Below are 25,204 nucleotides of genomic sequence, written 5' to 3'. Positions count from 1 at the left end.
AAACAGGATGTTGCTGCAGCGTCCTGATGTCTTAGAGTTGAAGACTTGTGATGCATGTCATCATTTCATGTCACATCTACTTATGGATGATGAGGATGTGTCATTAAATGACTCCAGGTTCATTTTAATTACTTGGTTGAAGTCATGTTATCCACACTGAGCTTGGCTACAGCGACTGGGCAAAGCAGAAGTCTGATTCCCTCTGTGCCAGCTGGTTTGTGAAGTGCCTACAGGTAATGAATTTTAGGATTTGCCACTATACACTTCACATTTTATAGAATTGAATCATGGGTCCTGTGTTATCTCAGGGCTCACACTTACAGAAGGATGCACATGGAGGATTGTTCAATTATTTATCATTCAATCATTATATTTCCTGATAAAACCTTACATCTTACTTAATCCTACGTTCGAAGACTCCACATTGCCACACTTTTTACATGCAATGTCATCACATTTACTTTTGTCAGAAATGTGCCAAATTAGTTTGCAGCTCAAAGACAAATGATTTTGACTAAAACTAAAATAATTTCCGTCTCTGTTCTCTCCAGTGCAGAAACTTTTCAAGTAGCAGATGGTGGGATGCGTGAGAAGTGAATGCAAACAATGTTTCATCCTCCTCATTAAACGGAAAGAGCTTTAAGCTTTCATTTATTTTCATGAGACGTTGACGCCACAGAAATCAAAGCTGCGAGTTCTCCAACTTCCTCCCTCTGCTAATGTTGGATCTCGATGCGAACAGAGGATATAAAATCAACAGGGCTGTAGAAAAGCTTTATTAACTTCCTGGTTAACATCTGCTATAAATCCAACACATCAATCCTTCAGACACATGCACATCAAGGTTCATCTTCATTTAGGAGCTGTGACACAGCAGCTCTGCTCTGGGTCAAATACAGATGGCTTCAACAGGTGGAAGTGGAATTAAACAAATTCCCCAAGTTCACCTCAGCCTTTCTCTACTTTGACTTCTTTCTTTCTTTCTTTCCTGCTGAGCTATTCTTCCAACAGTCCATCACATAAAACAAGAAATAATAAAAAAATGTAATGTGTAGAAGAGAAACATAAACAGTATGAAAGCACATTAAAAATATACATTCACTCACATTAATGGTAAGACATAAACCACACAGCCTGTACAGATAGTAATGCCGTACATGTCACAACCAATCATTCAGTCTTGCATTATGATGCCATTAAGCAAAAGTCATCTTTGTTTGTTAAAGCATTTCCACCTTCTTAACAAGGATGTCAATTAAAACCCACACAAACAAGAAGATAAGTGCTGCTGCGATGATTAATGGAATAATTAAATATTTACCAACAAAGATATTAAAACAAGGGACTCTAATTGGATGTCAAATAAATAAAGGAAGGTCATAAGAAGAAGAAGAATTTTCTAATGAATAAATATAAAATTCATCCACTAAAGCAGTTCTCTCAATTCAGAGAGGGAGAGAGAGAAAGGGTTGAGCTGGAGTGTAAGGTAATAATACAAATGCACCCAAACAATAACAACAAGATTCAACTCAAAATACACAATGCTCTTTATTTTTTTATTATGTGAATAGAATTTTTCTTAATTCCTCTAGGCTCACGATGAAATCAATTTAGCAGTTCAACAACTAGGAAGTACATTAGCGCTTTAATTAGTTTCCTTTTGTGTCAAATGAAAGCAATGATGGAAGCTGCTTTTTCCCAATTTTGGCTTCTTTTCGACCTGCAAGTTATTGAAAGAACAGAGATTACTTCACGCTATTGTAACCTTAATTTATGGCGAGGGCAGTATTTTTTAACAGTCTCCAACAAAAGCTTATTTTGGGCAATTAGGACTCTATCAATTACCCCCAAATGGCAGCACATTAATCTATAGGACATCTAATTAAAGAATAGGTCACCTGTAACTATAACTATCCCACCAACCACGCCAGCAAAAATGCAGCTTCTTCTACAGATGAGATATGTGTGTGATGTCCAAGACAGGCAATTATCAAGATGTGCACCTCCACCTCTCTGGGCTCTTCTGTCCAATCACTGCAATATCTGCCACCAGCTGTAAACAGGGACGTGTTTGCCTTTTTCCAGCCCGTAAACATTATATTTGTTATTTTTTCATTATCAACACAGCTTTATAGGTTTAAAGGTATATTTGTGTGTGTGTGTGTGGGGAGGTGTTGTTTCCATCCGCACATCTCCTCGTCTCACTGAAGAAACTAAGATTCTCGGTGAAATCCTAACAAGACAGTCAGCCGATTGAGAAGCTGTCACACGTCTCAGGGATTACACCTCATTAGAGCAGCATTCAGAAGCAGCGTCCCCCACATTCTTCTCTCCACAAAATGCTCCTGATTAGTGTTTTTTCATCTATACTCTGACGTCTCCTCTCCATCTCATCCCTCTCTCTTTCAACTTCCAGAGCTGGTGGTCTCTCTCTCTTTCTACCCCCTCGACCCAGCAGCTGATTGTTTCCTCGGGAGCTGCAGGAAGCCGACAGACATCATTCCCGTGGAGAAGCAGGACAACCACTCATCCCTGGACCTCGTTTCTCCACAACATGGCATCATGTCATGTAGGAGGTCCTCCAGCTCCTTGTTACCGACTCTGACTCTCCCCCAAGGGAGACAGGCACAGATGGTGGCACGCTCTGTCCGGCTGCCCCTGTCAGCCTGGAGGCAGGGTTGTCAATGATCATTGATAATGATGGCATTAAGAATGGAGTGAAATGCATGGAGTGAAACAATGTGTGCTGTTGTGGTTTCAAGGTTAATGCCAATGTTGTTTAAATGATTTACAACAACAACAAAAATCACTGATTTATACTGATAAATGAGAGGGTGGGGCTTCAAAACATGATAAGTACTACTTCAGACTAAAATGTTATATACAAAGAAAATTATTTAGAATACTTTATTAATAACTGTATTAAGACTCATAGGTCTGGGCCTGTATATATGTATTGATGACATTAGTTGTGTTTTACTTCTAGTGTTGAATACAGCGTGCAGAGGTGTGTGTGTGTGTGTGTGTGTGTGTGTGCGTGTGCGTGTGCGTGTGCGTGTGCGTGTGCGTGTGCGTCTGAAGCTAGCTGTGTGTTTATTGTTAGTTTTGTCACATATGTCCCTGAGCTAAAAACAGACCTGTGGGCCAATTGTTGGTTAGTGCACCGGGAAGCGTCTTATCTCCCAACGGTCAAAAGCCATAATCTATCCATGGGATTTCATTTTATTTTTACTTTACTTATCAGAATAAAATCTATTATTGCGTTCCCGTCGCTGGGAGCAGGCTTTCAGATAAGCAGGGCTCCAATATGAGGACTTACCTGGCACCACATTGAGTTTAATATCAGCAAACTTTATTTAAAGCTTCCTGAGCATCAGCCATAAAACCTTCAGCAAACTATCAGAATCAATATCCATGGGTTCACTAAATACCACTGTGCGATGTGAGACCATTTAAGACTAGACCCAGTGCAGTTACCAAAATACAACAACAGCAGTAAAGTGACCTGGACCAGAAAACTGTTATAAACTGATTATTAATAGGTATAACTTAAAGAAAACTTTATTAATGCTTTTACCACTTAAAAGCCATCCATTCAAATTTACCTTTACCTAGAAGTAAATAAAAGTTCAAAGTATTTACTTACTTTCCAGCGTCCTAGTAAAAAGTTTGTTTGCCCACACTGCACCTGTCTGAGTGTGACGTCAGAACACGTCATGAATTAGTGAGTTGCTGTCCAGGGTGCTGAACCCTGAGGTCTGTGAGTGTGAAGCTGCCACAGCAGGTGTGTGTCTGTGTGTTGTGGTGGTGTGAAGTCTCTGGACGTGTAGGTTTATTACAGGAGAGATAATCAGACACTCTGGGAGAGTTTTTTAAGAGCTGCAGGATCAGATTCCAACTTTTTCTTTGAGCTTTTCTTCTCCTCTCTGCTGACATGGATCTTCTTCCAGCGCAGGAAGCGGCAAAGATCTACCACACCAACTACGTGAGGAACTCCCGGGCCATCGGCGTCATGTGGGCAGTGTTCACCATCTGCTTCGTCATCATCACGGTGGTGGTGTTCATCCAGCCCTTCTGGATCGGGGACAGCGTCAACACGCCGCAGGCCGGATACTTCGGCCTCTTCCACTACTGCATCGGCAACGCGCTCACGTCGGAGCTCATATGTAAAGGCAGCATGCTGGACTTCGCCTCCATCCCCTCGCCTGCCTTCAGGACCGCCATGTTCTTCGTGGGCACCTCCATGCTGCTGGTGGTGGGCACCATGGTCTGTTTCAGCCTCTTCTTCTTTTGCAACGCGGGGAACGTCTACAAGATCTGTGCGTGGATGCAGCTGGCTTCAGGTGAGAGACAGGTACATGTGGGCTACTACACTGCTGTACTGCAGTTTACTCATGTACTTCCATTTCATATGAGTGTGTAGCCTAAATCTACTCCTTATGAATTTGCTTATACCACTATCACAACTACTATAAATAATAATAATAATGATAATGATAATAATAATAATATAAAATTGTATAGCCTACTTATCCTTTTGATTAATATCTATCTATCTATCTATCTATCTATCTATCTATCTATCTATCTATCTATCTATCTATCTATCTATCTATCTATCTATCTATCTATCTATCTATCTATCTATCTATCTATCTATCTATCTATCTATCTATCTATCTATCTATCTATCTATCTATCCGGCAATCAATCAATCTATCTATCTATCTATCTATCTATCTATCTATCTATCTATCTATCTATCTATCTATCTATCTATCTATCTATCTATCTATCTATCTATCTATCTATCTATCTATCTATCTAACTATCTATCTATCTATATATCTCTCTATCTCTCTCTCTATCTCTATCTATCTATCTATCTATCTATCTATCTATCTATCTATCTATCTATCTATCTATCTATCTATCTATCTATCTATCTATCTATCTATCTATCTATCTATCTATCTATCTATCTATCTATCTTTCTGTCTGTCTGTCTGTCTGTCTGTCTGTCTGTCTGTCTGTCTGTCTGTCTGTCTGTCTATCTATCTATCTATCTATCTATCTATCTATCTATCTATCTATCTATCTATCTATCTATCTATCTATCTATCTATCTATCTATCTGTCTGTTTCTCTGTCTGCTTAGAGATAATTTAGCTTCTGCTTTCTTGGTTTTTCTATTTATTCTAATCCTGTGATGACATTAGCTCTTCCTATTTTAAAAGATAGTATTAATTGAGAAAACTCTGAGCCCAACTAAATTTAATTATTTGTTAATTAATTTACCTGCTCAATCCTTCACAATTCATTCATTTATAAGATAAGAAGAAAAAAACACAAAAGGCACTAATAGGAATTAAGGCTAAATGAAAAAAGACTGTGGTAATAGTATTGCAGTTTCATCCAGTCAAAAAAAACCACTAAGTTTAAAGTGGAAGTTAGAAAAGGAAACTGTTGATATTATGTGTTTGAGTTACTGTCAAAATCTTGGCCGGGGTTAAAAGTTACCGTCTGTGGAGAAATGCAAAATATATATATATGAATGTGATACAAAAATAAATTGCAAGTTTAAACCCCTGTATTTTGTTCTAGTATCAGTTTGTAACCATTCAATTCAAACGACCGAACATTCTCATTGTCCCAGAAAAGATCAAACTAAATATTTTAAATCTAACCACCATTCTGCACCTCAGAGTAAAACTTGTGCTTCTCTCATGAACCCTCATCTAGCTGCCTTCTCACCTCTCTGGTTTCACACATGATGTGCTGTTCTTTCTCGATGTGCTGTTCATCGCTGTGGAAGCCAATAAAGGATCTGGTTTCTGACACCTCTGTGGGTGGATTGGTTACATGTAACACAATCAGGTGTCGCTGTGTTGTTAACCGATCTAAACTTGTACCTGAGACATACCAGGGCCAAGGAAACGAGCCAGGTCTTTGTCATATGTACTATAGTTGTATTGTATAAGGTGCAGGCATATCTAACCAGTGTTTGGAGAAGTTAGATCCTTCTCTCAAGCGAAATACAGTAATACAATGATGTAAAAACAGTTTTTTAAGAAATTATCCTGTAGTCAGTAAAATACACTATAAGAATGGTAAAAGTCTAAATTTTGTGTAAAAATATCTCCTGTGTGAACCATATAACATAATTCATATAAAAGAGATTGTTCATACAGATGCAACGACTTGTCAGCAGCATTTTCAAAGACGTATAGCTGCTCAGTTAGCCTGTGGCTAAGGATAAGGACCAAAAGGTTCACGTTATAAATCTGAAAAGTTGAGAGAGGATTAATGTGGCATAAATAAATAAAAATAGAATTCGGTAACATAGATCTTTTCTACTTTCTCTATTTTTCTTATTATGTATTGTAAAATGTGACCTCTTGGGGCTTCAAACAGCCGTTTAAGTGAAACTCCCTCAGAAGTAGAGAGCAGAAACATCACTTTGATAAGAAGCTACAATAGGTTTTTTTGTGAGGAGCCTCAACCAACAATTCAAGAACAATACATTTAATTTAGGCTTATCATGTTGATTTTTTTATATAAAATCTGAATCTTAATCTAGAGTAACAAGTAACTATATATTTTAAGTAAATGTGGTGGTGTATAAAGTATCATAGACTGGAACATACATTATTAGAATAAAGTACCTGAGAATTTTTTAACTGCTACACAGAGTTTTACAAATAAAAACCACACAAACATAAACATTTACATTGAAAACAAATAAAAACAGTCGTGGAAGAATAAATAATCAGCAGCCGGTCCAATAATAAACAGTAGAGTTAAATTTAGGAAATGTAGTTAAATAAAAGTACTTTTTCGGCTTTGATTCAAAGGAAGCTACTGAATCGGACTGTCGTATTTCCTCAGGCCCAGTGTTCAGGAGCCTCGGGGCTCTTATTTCAAAAGCTCTGTCCCCCTTAGTAAGTAAATCCCAGTTCACGAGTGTATCTACTTGTTCATTACCAGCACTCTGTGTAAGGGGACAGCTCATTGATCTTTAGGTTGACACTTACTAAATTCTACATTCGTACAGCAACTTTGGCAGAAACCCAGAGGAAACTAAAACCAGATACAAACCATAAATGATTGAAGACCTTTTGTAAGAATACACAATAGAAAGAGCTCCACAGAGCATCTTTGGCCCTGCTGCACCATGAATAAATGAAACCTTTGGTCTTTTATTGGGATGCATCAACACAGGGCTAAAAAAAAAAAATCTCTCTCGTAATTATTAAGCATGTGTAATAGCACACAAGGGGTAATTATTGCAAGACTCTGCTTTTTCTAAGTCCTTCTTCCCCCGCAGCCGTGTTGATGGTAATGGGCTGCATGATCTACCCGGACGGCTGGGACTCTCCGGAGGTGAAGAGGATGTGTGGCCAGAGGACGGATAAGTACAGCCTGGGGAACTGCACGGTGCGCTGGGCCTACATCCTGGCCATCATCAGCATCCTGGACGCCCTCCTCCTGGCGTTTCTCTCCTTCACCCTCGGCAACCGACAAGACAAACTGCTGCCGGACGACTTCGATATGGACGGAGCAGGTGAGTTACTGCAAAACTGGTGAAGGCTGAGGGTGTGGAAGAAGCGAGGGAAGTGAAGTCCCTGTTCTTAGTTCGGGGGGACGTTTTACCGGAGATGTTTTCGTACTTGTCACAGTTTGAAAAGCACAGGTGCCCCAGAAAACACAGTTCAGCTATCATTGATTATATTATCTAAACCTGTGATTTTCCTACTGTGACATGTCACAAAAAGCTTTTTGCAAATCATATCAAAAGGTCAATTAAGTGACGATGTTGGAGCTTTTGATCATATCCCATGATCCTCACCAGATGGGATTTGTTCAGATGTCAAGAAAATTGTGGATGCATGTGTTCTTGAGAACTTTAGAATTTTTATCTCTCATCGTTGTCATAGCTCAGGTGAAAACTAATGTTGAGCTATATATTTGCATATCCTGTTTTTAGGAGAGGTGGATGTTTAATGTGTAGTCTTTCAAAATGTACTTAGTTAATTTGGGCCTTTTGACTATTTTGTAATTATTGCAATTCTGTGTTTTATTTACTTTATATACATGATTTTGTGGATCCGTTTGCCAAGACATGTGCTGCATGTCCTGTCATTCTATACTGCTCCTGCTTTCTTCAGTTATTAGACCTGTCTCTCTGCTTTAGTTCAAACTTCAGTTTGGATCTTATATACAGTCTATGGTTTGGATGTCTACTGACCAGTGTTACCAGTTGTGAACGAGAATTGGAAAACCCTAAAACAAAGTTTGTCTGCTCTTTTTCAGAAAAAAACTGATGGACAGACTTTCAGAACAAGTGTGGTGTAGTTTGAAGGTAACAAGGGTCAAGACAAGGATCTCAAAATGTCATGATGCAGTTTGGTTCACAACTGTATCTATCTTTTTTTTAGCTATACTAATGTAGAACTTTACTGCTTCATTAGCAAATTAATTATAAAGTTATAGCAGTTCCATACTTCATGTCCAGAACCTAATAAAGACTGAAAAACAGGCATGACAGTCATTGTGTATTGTATGAATCTGTTTTATTGTATGTTGTGTTGTACGGATTTGTAAATCGACAGCTCACACAAAGTCGGTGCTCTTGAATCTGACACTGAAACAGTAAATTTCATTTTCACAGAGGTCTCGACAGAAACGTAAGTCACTCTGATACGATCGTTTTTGTGGCGTAACATCAGATCTCATGTCTATGGTAAAAACAGATGTTAGTGATATGTTGGCCACACATACAACTGAGCTCAAACACACCTTCCATACGTTTCTTAATAAAACACAGCTACCCAGCTAAATCCTTTTAGCTAGGATATACGATTTGTTAGAAACTGTACATAACTGTAATATACATAAAGGCAAACTCTTTGGTACAGATATATACAGTTTATTTTCACTTATTTTTTTCCTTTGAATTGGGCTCCTTAAAACGCTGTAATTTCTGAAACCTTTCAAACACTATTTTCCTGAATTGTACTAAGTGTATGAGAATACCAGCCTCCTATGGGAAAGAATTATCTAATTTCCAACAGGTAACTAACCACGCTAAATACCAGGTGATTTGTTGTGGCTAAATAATATGACCTACTTTAGACAGTGGATGTCTCGGTAAGAAAGTAGTCGTTACCGCAGTCAGTGTGAATGTAAGCCCAGTGTGCAACTTCCTAAAACTATTTTACAAATACAAAATGTATACCTTAGATTGAATATGAGATAAAGTAATCCATAAAAAAGGAACACAGCACTAATGAAAAGGAGGAAAAGGGTGAAGCCTTTTTTACGGGGACGAAATGATCAATGAAGCTACATACCCTTGGTTTGTTGAAGTTTTAGTGCAGGAGTGTAACAAACAAGGATGAGTCACTAGCAGTACAATAACAGGTTTGCTTAGCCGGATGGGTGGACAAAGCACAGCAGTTGGAGCCAACGTAACCACAAAGAAATATAATCCTCTCGTTTTCCTGACGTCATCACACCGAGAGAAGAACCAACAAATACAAAGCAAACATACACAGAAGCATTAGCTCAATAACAAAAACATGATAAATCCAAAACAAAAAAGAAATAAATATTCATCTGATATGCCCAAACTGGAAAGTGATCTGTTGCAGTCTCTGGAGAGAGGAGGGAAGAGGGTAGGGGAGGTGCAAGGGCTGGAGGTGTCCACTAGAGGGCGAGCCAGGGATGGCGCAAGCACTCTGCAGCCGTGGCCCTCTTCTCAGGGATCAGCTCCAGCATGGGGAGCAGGAAATCAGTGAAGCACTCAGCTTCCTCGCGGGGCCACTCGTACTTGTCCACCAGCACCTCCAGCAGCCCCCACGGCTTCAGCTTGGTGATGTGTTTCAGGTCACCTGCAGACGACCACACACACAGCGCTGGATCAGAGGCACAGTCGCACAACTTTACACTGTGTGACAGTTAAATCTATGAGAACACCATGGACATGCATTATAACTATCTAGAGATATTTCATACAGGGAATACTTGATCTTTTTAAACTTTTTAAAAAGGTTATATTCAATGTCCAAAAGGTTTTTAACAATAAATTAAAATAAAAAGGTATGAGTATTATCAGCAACACTAGACCATGATCCTAAGGACAGACGGACGGAAATCTCTCCAAACTCGACACCGACACTTTTTGTTTTACCTTTCTTGCTGAAAAAATCCTTGGAATATTTGCCAGTCACTATGAGTTTGCGTGGGACACTCCCCAGCAGCTCTATGATGAGCGCTATATGGTCTACAAGGCAGGTGGTTGCCGAAAGGAAGAGGGGAAAGACAAACAAGACAAACCACAGATTCATCAGACAGCGTCGGAGTCACAGGCCCACTGTGGGTGTGTGGACGGAGGGCGGAGGGCGGAGGACGAGCGGCATCAGGCTGACGGCACGCACACGGGTCAGATCGTTGCAGAGGTCGGTGTGCACAGGCCAGATCTCAAACACAGCCATCAGACATGGTTCAATAACGTATTCCTACTTTAAGGTACAAATGGCAGATGTGATCTTTCCGAGATCTGCTGAAGCCAATTCTATCAGAGCTTTATCCCTTTTCTTCACTAATTCATTAACGGGTGCAAACTGAATTCTGGACTTTTTCATGGCAATCAAATTTCAACAAATAAAAATAAATCTCTGAATCTATAAACTAAAATATAACATTATCAAGACTATAGGACTACATGTCCATGGACTAATCAATTAATCGACAACTCATTTCCGCTCTACAAGAATCTGAGTCACAATGATTGGCAGCTCTGCCCTCCACACGTGCTCTAAAGCTTGACACTGAAACCAACCAGCTCCTGAGCCTGGGTTCACTTTAAATTTTAGATATTTTCACTGATACGGTTAAAAGATTAAGTAATTTTGGTTAAAACACTTTCATTTTATATTAGGAAACTACTTTTATACACTTTAGACCAGTGCTTAAAAACAAGCCATGAAATCTAGTTAAATTTATCTGTGATATACTTAATGTATTTGATTAAATTTGTTCGACTGCTGTGACTGACCTTATATACGACTCTCCTGTGGAGAGACAAAAAGTCAGGAGAAATTACCTAGCAGGGATCAGTACCATACGTATCCAGCCAAGCCCTCTGGCAACAACAAGGGAGGCACTGAATGTGCTTCTGACAGGCAGTCGTTGGCAGAGCTACTGATACTTGAATCCATGACTGAAGACACCATTCAGACATTTATTGGTCTGTATTGAATATTTTGCTCACGGTGCTATGGGCACACCGACAGCTTTGGTAGTTGTGAGCGTGCCGTCGGGAACCTTTATCCTCCTCTCTGCCGTCCACCACTGTTCCCACAGCAGGCCACAGGCAGAGGGGTTGCATACCTCTCTTGGTGAAGTATTCCTGTGAGTATTTCCCACTCAGAGCATAGTGGCGAGGGATTTTACCGAGCAACTCAATCATGAGAGCGAGATGGTCTGGAAATGAGGCACATCAGAGGAGGAGAGGGAAGATAGGAAGTTTGGGAGAGATGAGATGAGATGGGGACGGAGAGAGATGGCAAACAGTCGTGGAACAATGTATTAGGAACAATGGATGACAATGTGGTATGACAAGAAGCACATGTATGAGAATTCTGGATTATTTTTTTACGCATTTACAAACATTTGAACACATATAGGCCATGAACTTTCCTTCAGGAAAACAGGTAAATATAGCATTAAAAAAGGCCTAGAGCACAGCCAACTACCCTATTTGCATAAAAACAGGAACAGCAGATCTGATCCAGGAGGAGTGATTAGTAAAAAGAGCCCATAAATCAAACAACAGAGAAAGCAGAGGTAGAATGGAAAAAAAGCAGAGTCATAGGTTCACGAAGGTGAACAAGTCGATTCACAGCTGCAGATGAAATGTGCAGATGAACAAAAACTGGAATCTCAGACAGACATGCCACAGCAGAAGCTACGCAACGAGCCAACATTTACGTGGAGAACGCCTCAAGGAGGCGAACAAAGAAGCGTAGAAATTGAGTGATGAGGAGGTGAAGAAAGAGGGAGAGAGGAAAGGGAAAGATGGCCCCGTATCCAGTGCGGCAGAAATTGTGATTTAAGAAGTTAAGAGAGGACATAAACACAGGAATGCTGGTACTCATCATCACGTGAGCCGCGGCTATATTACTTTTAAGTTTGACATCACTGTAATGGAGTACCTCATTGAAGTGTTAACGCTGTGGAGATTTAAGCAAAGTGCAAAATGTTGTGCAAACTGCACATGAATTGCAGTGAAGAACATGTAGCGCGTGTGGTGAAATTATTATTAGACGTTTAACAATTTATATAACTCAGTGTGAGAATAAAAAGGGCTGTGGGGCCATTTAACAAGAAAAACATAATGAAGCTGTTTAACAGGAGCAATAACCATTTACCAACAGTGATAAAAACCCTTAAAATTAACATTGTGCAATTATAACTGACAGAAAATAGAGCAAAACAGAAAGTCCCAGCATTACCTTCATCCCTGGAATAATCTTCCCCAGAATGTGGTTCAAACAAATAGTCCCCTGTGGTGAGCTCAAAGGCCTGCGGAGACAACACAATCATCATGAACACAGGAAACGTCACTGTATGATGGGGGAGATTTATTCCCCCACACAACTTGCTGCAATCCCATAATGAGCTCTACTGAGGCACACTATGATTGTTCTTCTTGGGTTGTATTATTATACAAGTTGCCTGTCAGTGTCATCTCTCACCATGCAGGCTGTGCTCCATACATCGGCTGGTGTGCTGTATCCAGACCCAATGAGCACCTCTAAGGAGCGGTACTGCCGTGTCTGTATGTCTTCTGTAAAGTGCTTGTGCTGAAAGAGGCAAGAAGAGATAAATTCAAAAGTTGTAAACGAGTGGAGACTCTAGAGAACTGTATCAGGGCACAGTCACACATATGGGAACGTGAAGCCATTATTGCAGGTAGAAGTGCACCAAAGTTGAACTCCATTCAAAGCCATACTGTTGATTTGCTTTGTCACAGGAAACAAATGTTTTATTCGCCTCCTCGCACGCACAGATTGAAAGTGAATTGGAGGCGAAGCTTCCTCACTGCTAAATGTGCGTGTGTGTGACCGTGCTCATCATAACTTGAACAATATACTATATCACAATTGAAAATACTGCAGAGAGCATTGAACGCTGCCTCTAGACTTCTAAAGAAATGACGCGGTTTCAGTTTGAAACATGAAACTCGGGGAACTTTGTAATACAACAAGGCCATTGTTCATCTCACACTACTACCCTCAACCATTATGTCTGTTCCTCTAATATCTATTTTAAAAAATGTATTGGAGCAAAGCATGTGCATGCATATGTTCCAATGTAGACACTGTGTTAAATAGTAATGCCCGCAGAAGATAATCTAGTCCTGTGTGTGTAATAGCCATGACTTTGTAGTGTCATGTTGTCTTTCTCGTGTGATGTTCGTCATGGAAAACCTACAATAAATCTGTGAAGAATTAAAAGCACGGTGCCAGGCCACATTTGCCATTCAGCATCTGAAGTGAGTCAGTACACGGTATAAGAGCCAAGAGATGAAAGCTGGATGCATTTCTATTTTGGTAGCAAGATGACAGTGGATATGTCCCTCGCTGCAAGACTTCATCCCTAATCAGGAAATCCCTCAGGTCATTAGCAGACTACTCACCACCCAGCAGGCATTTCCCAAGTCTGCAATCTTGACCTTGATCTTGTCTGCATTGAGTGGCTCAAGGGGGTTAACCAGCAGGGCTCCTGCTGTGAGCTTGTCTGAATGAGAGCAGAGAGAGACAGAGAGCGATGAGGATGGACCAGGAATCTAATAAATTGTTTGACAATCAATATTACAAAGTTCACATGGCTGAGCCTTCGTTAAACATCCGAGGCAGCCCAGCCAAAACAAACCACACCACAAAACCTGTTAGCACATAGTAGATATCACGGATTCTGGCCAACTGACCGTTTATTGGGCTTTCTTGGGTTCTATACTGGCAGTCGGCTCCGTCCTCTCCCTCCTCATCCTCCAAAACGCTTTGATCCAGTTCTCCCTCCTCCAGCCCAGCAGGAAGGAGTATTTCAGGAACTCCACTGCTGTGATCGCCCCCGCCATCCGTCTGAATGTCCAGCTTATTGAGATCAGCCGATTCCACACCGTTGGAGGCGTGGTGGGCAGGGGACTCCTCGTGTTGCTCCTCCTCACTGGCACATTTCTCTGTGGCCTCTGCGTTGCCATTGTGTTGGTCCTCGTCCCTCCACTGGGATTGTCTCTGCTCCACCTCCACATGGCCGTTACAGTTCACCTCCGGCAGCCCCTCTGGTCCCGCCCTCAGGAGATCTGCTGGTACACTGCTCTCTGACAGACAGACGGACAGGACAGGTGTCATTATTTTTATTTTCTTGAAATGGCTCTTACCACAGCACAACTTGAACCGGCTCATGTTACTCCAGTGACGTAGGCCCCTCACCATCCGTTTCCTCATTTCCCAGCTGCTGAAGAGACACCTGTCTGAGAGGAGCACACACTCGCCCCTTTGGAGACTGTGGATCCTCATCCTCTTCATCTTCCTCCTCTCTTGTCTCTGTGGTTTTATCCATTTCCTCCAGGTCCATAATGCACTTCTCCAAAAGTTCAGCTTGACGCTTCTGCTTCTTTTTTAACTTCTTCTTCTTGTTCTTGGACATTTTTACTGTCTGTCAGCGATAAACACAGGGAATTAAATGAGGCTCGCACTCTTATATACTTAATACTTTTAGGACTGCTTTAAAATGATGTCATACAGCAACATGGGAGACTGATGTCCGCAACAAAAAGTAAATAATAATAACAAAAGGTTTGTACCTGTTTTGGAGCAGGTGCTGTGCTTACTGAAAAGAGAATATCGGATGAGTACAAACTGTTATCAGACTGTGCTCATGAATAAACATTTGAACACGTGTGTTTGTCTCGTACTTGCTGAGCCAGAGGGAGGTGGCGCCCCAGTCCTCTGCCACTCTGTAGCTTCGGCTGCGAGTTTCCGGACGTAAGGCTCATCAACACTCATCAGGATGTTCTCTGGCTTGATGTCTGTGTGGATGATCTGACACTTTGTGTGCAGATAGTCCAGACCTTGGAGTACCTAGAAAATTAATGTGTCATAACGTTTAAAAAAAAGGAAATGCCTAAACCTCTTTTACACCAAAATTAGCAGGTAAACAGGGGTGGACTCCTTTGCCATTGCCAGCAGAGGAAGGGGCTTCAGTGGCAACATAGGCCACCATTACTGACTCTTTCGTTCAATCACAAAAGCTCCTTGGCTAAAAAATGCAAACACTTTAGAATTTTCTTATTGCATGAGGCATGTTATGAGGCTCACTCACTGAATATATCCTGAATCATAACAACATGCTCTGGCCTGACTGGTTTCCACCCATTCACACAGCCACACAGCTGAAGCTTCATCACGTGTCATCTGCATACACAAGGTGTGGCACTGACAGTATCGTATTACCTGTCTTATGATGCTCTTCACACATGGCAGTGGCAGCCCTTGATAATTGGACTTTATTATCCACTTTAGTAAGTGATGCCCCAACACCTCAAACACCATGCAGACATCTGAAGATCACAGCAGTCAAGGTATAAACAATGTCCAGGTAAAACCAAACTGAAATCACATTAGAAGGAATTAGCATTTAATGAAAAAGTCAAGGCCCTGAGGTCATTCCCCTACGAGAGGCGGAGCATTATTTATACTGAAAAGAGGGCAGGTCCTGAGTCTACACAGCACAGTGTTGTTCAGGAGTATCATATTACAGCTATAGCTATCCTGGTGGCATTCGGGGATCTAACTGGGCCAAAGTGTTGTGATCAGTGGAGATCTGACACACAAGTTTCCATTTATTCAAACCGACACCTGCTGTTTACTTTGTTACTTATACACTGCTTCCCGGCTAAATTTGATACCGAGGAAAGGAAACAATCATTTCCCTGAAAAATTATTTTTCCAGGATTTAATGGGCTTCAGTCTTTCCAGTTGGAGTCAGAAAAGACCAGTTAGGATTTGCATTATTTGGCTGCAAAGGATACGAGTCCCATTGACACCAGAGATCTTAAAGTCATCGAGCAGCTGCACCACCATCTCACGTTTGGGGTCATTGGGGTCAGAGTTTCTTACCTGAGGACAAAGAAAGGGATCAAATTACTAATATTTGACTGGGCCTATATAAGATGGACATTAACGTCCCTTTAAGCATTCTGTAACCATGCGTTACTGTTACACATGACTAAACAACTGAAACTTGTCACACAGTACTGTACAGTCCTGTTGTCTAGTTCCCTATGTGTTATAATTAACTGTAAAAGCTTTGTCTATACTTGTACCACAAAAACATGGTTGTGTAAGTTTACAGTGATTCCTGATTTGTGTGACATGAACTCCTTGAACCTACTATGTGCAGAGAGTTCTGCAACTTACAGATCTGAGGAGTTTGATCTCATCCACTGCCGTCTCTGTGTAGTGCTCTGCACTCTTCACCACCTTCATTGCAACAAACCTCTTCGCCCTGCAACCACAAAGCAAGAAGTGCTCACTAACAGGAAGCACAGTTCAAAGTCTTATCACAACAGTCTCAGTCAGCTGCTACTGTGTCTGTTATTTAACATCAGGTCTCAAAAACAAAACAGAAAAAAGCTTTTTTTCATACTGGATGTCCCGGGCGAGCCAAACAGTAGAGAAGTGTCCCCAGCCCAGTTTTCGGATTACATGGTATTTTCCGTTGTAAAGGTCTCCTACTTTCACATGGTGGTAGCCACCTGCAAGAGAAGAACATGCACATTTACTGGTTAGCTCAAAAATGTGAACATCTCAAGTGCAAAAAACGATTATGACATCATTCAAGGTCCTATTAGGAACTTTTAATTTTCGTTGATTTTGGTTACTCTGTGGACAAAGCGGGAGTGTTTCAACTGTCATCGGTCTTAAAAGCCTCGGTCCAGACAGTGTGTGCATTTGTTTTGGAAGGAGTGAAAAGACACACATAGTGAAATCAGGACACACACCAAGAAAACAATGCGTCACCCAAACATGAATCAAGGTCTGCCTCAGTTTACATCCTCTTCTCTGGCCACTGTCTCTCTCAGCTCCAATTGCAGAGTGAGAGAGTGATTCCTGCGTGATAGTACCAAATGCGACACGGGCAGTGGGGGGGTCACAGACATTGAGAATTTATGTTTTGATTGTCTCATTTACTGTTGTAGATCATAAAGAGGCAGCGGTAATTAAATAAGACCGTTTCATAACCAATTAAAAACTCCTTTGGCTTTAAAGAAAATACACTGGTTATTGTAACACTTTACCAGGTAATACCAGGTTAATCTGAGCACAGAGTGAGACAGGACTCACCTTTGCAGTAGTCATTAGGATCCTCCTGCTCCTCATCATCAGAGCCAAGAATCTCCTCAGGTTCCTCTGGCTCCTGAGGCGAAGCTTCGAGCTGGGGCGGCTGTCGGCTTCTGGGATTGGCTGGCTGGGGCCTAAAGGACAAACAAACCAACCATCGCAGACTTCAGTCCCTGACAGTCTCTCACACAGTCCTAGTGCGAGTGTGAAAAGTCCTCTGAGCAGTAACCTTTGCTGGACTTTTCACCAATAACCTGTGATTGAATTATTGAAAATCCATTTCTTTTTAACAGATGCTTTACATGGAAAATAACAATAATAATAATAATTACTATTTGTAAAGCACTTTTCATTACAAGTAATAAAGTGCTTTACAACAAACAGTATAAAAGAGATGAGTCTTAAGAAGATAAATAAAATAGGCAACTGGTCTAATCTCTTCTGGCAGATTGTTCTTAAGTGTATTGGGCCCTCACGGCAAAGTCTCTATTAGATAGAGATGTTATTCATCAAGAATTTCTGAATAAATTCTTTTCATCAGCCCCCACCCTTTATATCAAATCACACCTCGATCTTTGCTTTAAATCCGAGCCAGGTTGTTAATTTGAACCATCGACTGGGAATTAAGATGTAAACTGACCTGAATATCATTGAAAGAAGGGATTCTAAAGTTCTGCCCTGAGCCATTGAATTTAAGATACACTTTCAAGTTAAATATGTGTTAAACACCGTTCAGAAACTTAAATAATAAAAATTACTTTGAACTTTTACATTTACTCAGATAAATAAGAAATGTCCAGAGCTAATCTGCAATGATACCGTTTTTTTTATCTGTTTATTTTTTGCAACAAATATACGCTGATAACTCAACAGCCTCATTGCAGCGACTGTAAGAGAGCAATGCAAAATTACGTGGGTTGTAAAATAATTGTTCATGCGTGCCAAGCCTGTCAAAACCTTCCTGCCACAACAGATCCGCACTGATCATCCTCCTTCCACACACGTCTCACTGAAGAACACGACAAAACACAGCAAACTTCTAAAAGGAATCTGCGCTGCAGGGTTCGTATCTTAATGCACAGCTGTCGACACATGTCTGCATGAGAATGACTTTACTAATTTTACACCAGGCCTATTTCGGGCAAAGTGTCCGCTGTAAATCCCCGTTAAGGAGGAAAACATATATATAAACTCTGCTGCATCAAGACTTTTGCACTCAGTCATAAATCGCAAGAGTAAGCTGCATTTAAGAGGAAAGAATACATGTAACATTGATAAGATAAAATATGATTGCCCAAGCTTGTGTACCACTGGTGTTCCACGGTTAAAACTCTCAGCTTTTTTTGTCATTGTGTCAAGTTGACGGACAGAGGAGACAAAGTCCATCTAGAGCGAGTCGTAGAAGACTGAGCCCCCACCCCACCCTGACGAGCAAGTGTCCTAGCACCATTTATATTTCAGATTTATATAGATCTATATATTGATTGGTGTTTTCAACATAACTGCAGCTAAAAATCAAAGCAGGCATCAATATACAAGAGGATGGCCGGCAGTCAAGTACTTCAGATTTATAGATTCATTTCTCATTTGAGGTTTCTTGAATTTAGCCCTGTAACTATCTATGTGAAACAAAAATATTGTGGTCCTGGCATTTCTTCGAAGCACAAGACGACCTTTTTATGGGCAAGATAATGTGTAACATCCCATAATGTGTTTGCCAACAGTTCGGTTGCTAATATTAACTTGAAAGCCGGGCAGCCTGATGTTACTTCCTCCACAGAGGAGATTAAGGCTGCTCATCACGGTGGGAGCAAAGTGAGCAGAGCGCACACTGAAATGAATTCCTAAACTCTCTGCTCTGTTAATGTCTAAAGGCCAATTTATGCCTCTCCGTTTTTTCTATTACGGACAGATAAGACCGCCCTATCCGTCGTGAAACGTCCTCTCCGAGGGCGTCGGACAGCTTTTCGTACACGTCTGATTTTTCTAACTATCCGTCTTTGTGTTGGAGACCCGACGGACCGCTCTTGGCTGTGATTGGTCCGCGAACGACATCGTTTCCGTATGACGTCATTTCCGTATTTCCGGACCTCAAACTTCCTGTTTACTTCCTGTTTACTTCCATGTAGCATCAAACCCAAACACAACTATGATTCTACGATTAATGTGACGTGTGTGTTAAGCCAGCGGAGTTGTCCGGCTGACGATGGCTCGTTCGAGCACTGACGACATGTGTGCACGGTCACATACGGTTAGAACGAGCTTTCAAAACGGCGCTAGCAGGCTAGGCTAGCGGGCTAGGCTAGCCACCATGCTAACTGCGGTGGTAACAGTGCAAGAACCCGCCGTCACGACTTTAATTCCACTTCTATCATGATACTGTTTCTATAATACCGTCAGGTTAGAAGCAAACACTGGATAGTAGTAGTTAGTGTCGGGAGTCCCTGCTGACTCTGTGTGGAAGCTGGGGGGGAGCTAGCTCCGGGTAGCTTCTAGCTACATGTAGCCTCAAGCAGATTCAAGCTGTGGAATCAGCAACACAGTTCGGAAACAAGACCGGGGAACCGCTGCGCTAAGAAACGATTACATCAGCATTTTGACCCGCTGGGTTTCACTTTATTTAGTTCTGTTAGTTGCCATGGTTCAGTGTGTGGGACGCAAGCTAACATGTCAACAGAGACACGTGGACTTCTTCTTCCCAAATGGGGTAGGCTTCTCTGAGCTCGTCTTCCGTTGCGCCACCTATGGGTTTGGCGGTGAATTTTTTTCGGACGTAGACTAACGGAGAAGTAAAAATCAAAAAGACTCTTTGTCTCCCGCTGAGACCTCTCCGAGAAACGGACTCGTAGTAGTATATAAGAGCCTTAACAAATGAGCTGCTGGTTTCCACCTAATCTGCAAATGCATGCCATGACGTCGTTATTTGAAGCAAAGAGGTTTTAAGCTTGTTTGTGCACCAATTGCTGAACAAACAGCTGCAATTTATTACTTAATAGTTTGGACTAAACATGTTTTAATGAAGGCTTTTCCATTTGAAATCCATCTGCTATTCTTGCATAAGAACAAACTATGTAATAAATAACACATTTGATGGATCCAATCGGGCCTGGAACTGATCATTTATCTTTTTGCAGACATTGTTTCTCATTCAGTGTTGACAGGGATGAAACGTGGTTGTGGAGACAAACACTGTTCTAATAGCAGTCTTTTTGAAAAAACAAAGCATTGTGGCTCAAATTTGTATTGGATTCTCGTATTTCTTTGCCTGTGTGATCCAATATTAAAATCATCTGACAGTCCTATTTCAAGTCACATCTCTTAGTGTCTTATAATTCTTGTGCCTGATGGATACGCAAGTTTCAGCCATGAGCATAACACTGTGAGGAGATAAATATCTGCAGCGGCGCCTTTTTCAGTGAAACACCATGGTTCGGTGAGCTGATGTGGGCTTCTTCCTTCTCCTGTTTTAAATATAGCACAGGCTGTTATGTAAGGCTCCCGAGGATGGCGCCGATGGCATGATTAGTAGATTGTTAGCTACGCCAAAACAATCAGTATTTAAGTTCGACACCTGAGTGGTATATTGTCATCCCAGAATGTTGTATTATCTTCTCCCTGATCCTTGATTGTATGACATAACCTTTGAGTAGTGTAATTTATAATATTCAGGAGTTGTACAAGTCAACTGGACAACATAGTGCCTGTGTATGTGCAACTGCTGAAGATACTGGACCTGAATGACATATTATTTTACAATCAGACAAATACAAAGCTGACAAATAACTTACTGTCTACAGGTGCAATTTGAAAAACGCAACAGGAAGAGTGCTATTTTGCCTTTAGTGGCCCTTTTGGCCATATTCCACATTTTTACTTTGAGGTGCTTGTACCAGGGCTTACATCAGATCGACTTCAAATTGAGATGAGTGTCATCACAACAAGACTGAGATACAAACTAACTCAAAGATCGATTTATCGTCACACGGTGTGACCGTGGCGTCAAAGTTTGATTACACGCCATTAAAACACGAGGTTCTGTATCTTGGACATACATGGACCATGAATCCTTTGATGCAGAGCCGTAAACAAATAACTCCACTCCTGTAATGACAGTGGTCAAAGATCAAAGTGATCTTTATGTCTTGCAAAGGTGACGTCTCTCTCCCTCATTCTTTCTCTCTCTCAGAATTGGGACATTTCCTCAAACCGTTTGAACATTGAGGTACGGCGAATGTGCATCCTTCGCCAAAGGAGACGATGTTGTCATAACTCCACCGTGCATTGTCCTATCCCTGCCAAACTTCTGTCTCATGATCAGAGTCCAAGCCTGAACAGGTCTATGTGTCAATATTTCCTCAGTCATTATTTATTTTTTTCAGGCAAAAGGCAAAAGTATGCAACGCTTCAAACTGCATGTGCTCGGGCCCGCTCAGTGCTGCTTTGCAGTCCTAGAATTTATTGTTATTATTATTATTATCATTAATAACATCTTTATGTCCATAATTATCACCATTATTGTTTTCATTATAACAACGAGTCTGTCAGAGCTGAAACATGGTACCCAACCGTTCCAGGTCGCTCTCTCCCCCTCCCCCCCTATCTCTCTCTCCTCTTTCCCCTCTTTTCCACCCACCTCTCTTCTCCCCATTTTTCTCTGCTGAACCCCATCGGTCAAAGCAGATGAGTCTGGTTCTACTGGAGATTTCTTCCAGTTAATCAGGGAGTTTATTCTCTCCACAGCTCATAAACAGTTGGGTTTCTCTGTAGTTTTTAAGGGTCTTGACCTTCTCCATAAAGTGACCTGAGATTATGTACAGTATATTAAAATACAATTTAATTGGATTGAAATAACAAATGGGATTTTATAATTTCTAAACGGAGCTTTATGGAAAACACTACTGATCATCCATGGAAACAAATGGAAAGCTATGGATCCCAACCCAGTGTGCTCCGGATTCTTCTGAGATATATTAAGAAGCATTTCTCTCCTTTACCTCCGGACTGGGCACAGACCAGAACTAGGTGGGAGTGCAAACATGCAGCCAATGACCTTCACTTGTCAGTCTCGCATCTGTGTGGGGCCACGTTCAAGAAGACAACACACGCAACATATACAAGCCCCGGGGAGCACAACACACAAACACGCACGCAGGTGTGACGGGGGATCAGGAAGAGAAGGAGGGATGAACACTGGGAATCCCACTCACTTTTTGCTGGTCTTCTTCGCTTTCGCCCTCTTCTTCCTCGCCTGCAGTGCCAGAACTGTGAGCAGAGAGCAGACACACACATGAACTCAGCTGGGGATCGTGCGGAGCTGACATTTGATCTCGGACTCACACACTCTCAGACACACAAAGCCAGATGACACAGTGGGAGGTGAAGCACACGAACACCTCGGCTCCCAGCCCCGTGCCATTGTGGCTCACGGTAGATCGTGTTCACGGTCTTTAAATCAGAACCTGCGCTGCATCTGTCAGCGGGTTTCGCACCGGAGACCCTGTCAGTTAAGTCACCGGGCTGCCCACATACGTTCATCTCAGCCCCGCTACGTTTCATGGAGTCGTTTATAAAAACACACACGCATGGGGGGGGGGCTCGCTGCTCGGGTGAACACGGTCTATCTGTCTCTGCTTTAGCATCAGAACGAGACCGAACGAGCTGAGGAGGCTCAACGCAGCTCGCTAATCCTGTCAAAGACCCGGTTGAAGCTAAAGCTAACGGCTAGCGCAGCTCGCCCCAGCTCAACGGTGCGTGACAGACGCGTTCAATTGAATTCACACCCCGGACCGGATGCACGCAGTTCGGCTAAACGCAACGTGTGTCTCGCACACACAGTGCCGGAGTCCAGGCATACACAATACGCCGCTAACAGTGAGTGTCCGTGTGGACATTTACCTTTCCTCTCCATGTTGGCTTCAGCTTAGCCGTTAGCTACAGCGGGCAGTGATCGAACGCTCCGCGCATGCGCACTGCTTGGTTTTGCTCACGGGGTGACGCGGAGGAAAAGAGGATGAGGAGGGTGAGGAGGACTAGGAAAATGAGGAGGGTGAAGAGGAGGAGGAGTGTTAGGAGGATGAGGAGGATATGGAGGGTAAGGAGAGTGAGGAGAGTGAGGGGGATGAGGAGGGTGAGATGAATGAGGGGGATGAGGAGGGTGAGGAGGGTAAGGAAAGAGGAGGAGGAGGAGGATGAGGAGAATGAGGAGGGTGATAAGAATGATGAGGATAAAGAGGATGAGGAGGACGAGGAGGATGAGGAAGGTAAGGAAAGAGTGTGAGGAGGACTAGGAGAATGAGGAGGGTGAGAAAAATGAGGATAAAGAGGACAAGAAGGATGAGGAAGGTAAGGAAAGAGGGTGAGGAGGATGAGGAGAATGAGGAGGATAAAGAGGATGAGGAAGGTAAGGAAAGAGGATGAGGAGGACGAGGAGGATGAGGAGGGTGAGAAGAAAGAGGAGGATAAAGCAGATGGAGAGAACAAGAAGGATGAGGAAGGTAAGGAAAGAGGATGAGGAGGGTGAGGAGGACGAGGAGAATGAGGAGGGTGAGAAGAATGAGGAGGATAAAGCAGATGAAGAGGACAAGAAGGATGAGGAAGGTACGGAAAGAGGGTGAGGAGGACAAGGAGGATGAGGAGAATGAGGAGGATGAGGAGAATGACAAGGGTGAGAAGAATAAGGAGGATAAAGCGGATGAAGAGGACAAGAAGGATTAGGAAGTTAAGGAGGAAGAGGAAAATGAGGAGGATGAGGAGGGTAAAGAAGATGAGGAAGGTGAGGAGAGTAATGACAAGGAGGAGGGTGAGCAGGTCTCCTCCTGAGCATCCAAGTATCTCCAGTGAAGGTGAAGATGCAGGTCAGACACATCATGTCCGGATGAGTCCCTCAGGAGGCCCCTGTGTGCAGACATGTGCTGTCGGGCCCCGGGTGTGGATCGGGGTTGAACCACATGACCCCTGAAGGCAGAGCCACGATCAACCAGCTGCTGCCACATTTTAACATTTGTTTACTGATGAATCAACATCACGGACGAAGTTTATTAAGGGAATTTTGTTTGTTTTTACAACCATTGGTTTCAAGTTACGAGTTTTATTTGTCCTATGCAAATTAACACAGTGTCAACAGCACAATGCAGTGTGACATTTGTTGCAAAGGAAGTAACAACTTTAACTGGGTGGAGTTTGTGTGAGTAGTTATTGCACCGTGTGTGTATCAGTTATAAGCATTCATAGCTGATTCAATATGGAAACGACAAGTCACATTTCAATCACATTGAAGGTTACTCAGGTGCCATCGAGGGCTTTGATTTTCTACAGAGGTGTTTCAGATTCCTTAAGTTATGTGCAGTTTGTTAATTTACCAAAAACTAAATCACAAGTGGAGTAGGAGATCTGGGCCGCTGGTATCTGCCAGCTTTGCTTATGGTTTCATAAGACACAACTTACTTATACACGATGGTCACAAGGGGGAGAGAGGAGTTAGTTCTCATTTTTGTTCAATGATTTAGTATAAATGAGGGAAGGACGTGACGAGCATGTTGCTTCTCCTTTTTGGATGGAAAATGAAATCTATGTTTATTTATGTAACTGAATATTTATGTTGTGGGGTTTATTTTACTACTTATGCCACTGATATCTATTTGTGACTTTTTTTCAACAAATAGATTTTATTTTACTTTAAAAATATGTTCAAACCAAACTTTATACACATACAAGTATACATACACATAATACTACTGTCTGTTGCTGGTTTCGTTATTAGAAAGATTACACAAAAACAATTGAAACCATTC

General features: G+C 41.9%; 2 protein-coding genes across 2 annotated transcripts; one reads left to right on the top strand and one right to left on the bottom strand.

Annotated features, from left to right (window-relative positions):
- The first annotated feature begins 3,934 nt into the window (after positions 1-3,934).
- On the top strand, positions 3,935-7,587 carry lhfpl5b (LHFPL tetraspan subfamily member 5b). The gene is made up of 2 exons (XM_061074615.1): positions 3,935-4,343; positions 7,328-7,587. Exons 1-2 carry the CDS (start codon positions 3,935-3,937, stop codon positions 7,585-7,587), a joined length of 669 nt encoding a protein of 222 aa, XP_060930598.1.
- A 964-nt stretch (positions 7,588-8,551) lies between these two features.
- srpk1a (SRSF protein kinase 1a) lies at positions 8,552-23,372 on the bottom strand. The gene is made up of 16 exons (XM_061074261.1): positions 23,310-23,372; positions 22,622-22,676; positions 17,418-17,548; positions 16,720-16,828; positions 16,491-16,578; positions 16,103-16,190; positions 15,525-15,631; positions 14,987-15,152; positions 14,876-14,901; positions 14,502-14,727; positions 13,997-14,389; positions 13,706-13,806; positions 12,762-12,869; positions 12,519-12,588; positions 11,395-11,487; positions 8,552-9,893 (listed from the first exon to the last, which is right to left on the bottom strand). The coding sequence occupies exons 1-16, from the start codon at positions 23,320-23,322 to the stop codon at positions 9,709-9,711; spliced, it is 1,959 nt and encodes a 652-aa protein (XP_060930244.1). The 5' UTR covers positions 23,323-23,372; the 3' UTR covers positions 8,552-9,708.
- Positions 23,373-25,204: the final 1,832 nt, after the last annotated feature.

The sequence above is a fragment of the Limanda limanda genome, chromosome 7 (assembly GCF_963576545.1).
Source record: "Limanda limanda chromosome 7, fLimLim1.1, whole genome shotgun sequence".
Taxonomy (NCBI): Eukaryota; Metazoa; Chordata; class Actinopteri; order Pleuronectiformes; family Pleuronectidae; genus Limanda; species Limanda limanda.
This window is presented reverse-complemented; position numbering and strand designations above follow the sequence as displayed.

What these genes read in the sequence shown, in the direction of transcription:
- lhfpl5b (XM_061074615.1), top strand. Translation starts at nt 3,935, where the DNA reads ATGGATCTTCTTCCAGCGCAGGAAGCGGCAAAGATCTACCACACCAAC. An exon ending in GTGGATGCAGCTGGCTTCAG is followed by an intron (nt 4,344 to 7,327) that starts GTGAGAGACAGG and finishes CTTCCCCCGCAG; the next exon opens with CCGTGTTGATGGTAATGGGC.
- srpk1a (XM_061074261.1), bottom strand. An exon ending in TCCTAATGACTACTGCAAAG is followed by an intron (nt 16,829 to 17,417) that starts GTGAGTCCTGTC and finishes CTTCTCTTGCAG; the next exon opens with GTGGCTACCACCATGTGAAA. An exon ending in TATGGAGCACAGCCTGCATG is followed by an intron (nt 12,589 to 12,761) that starts GTGAGAGATGAC and finishes TTGTCTCCGCAG; the next exon opens with GCCTTTGAGCTCACCACAGG.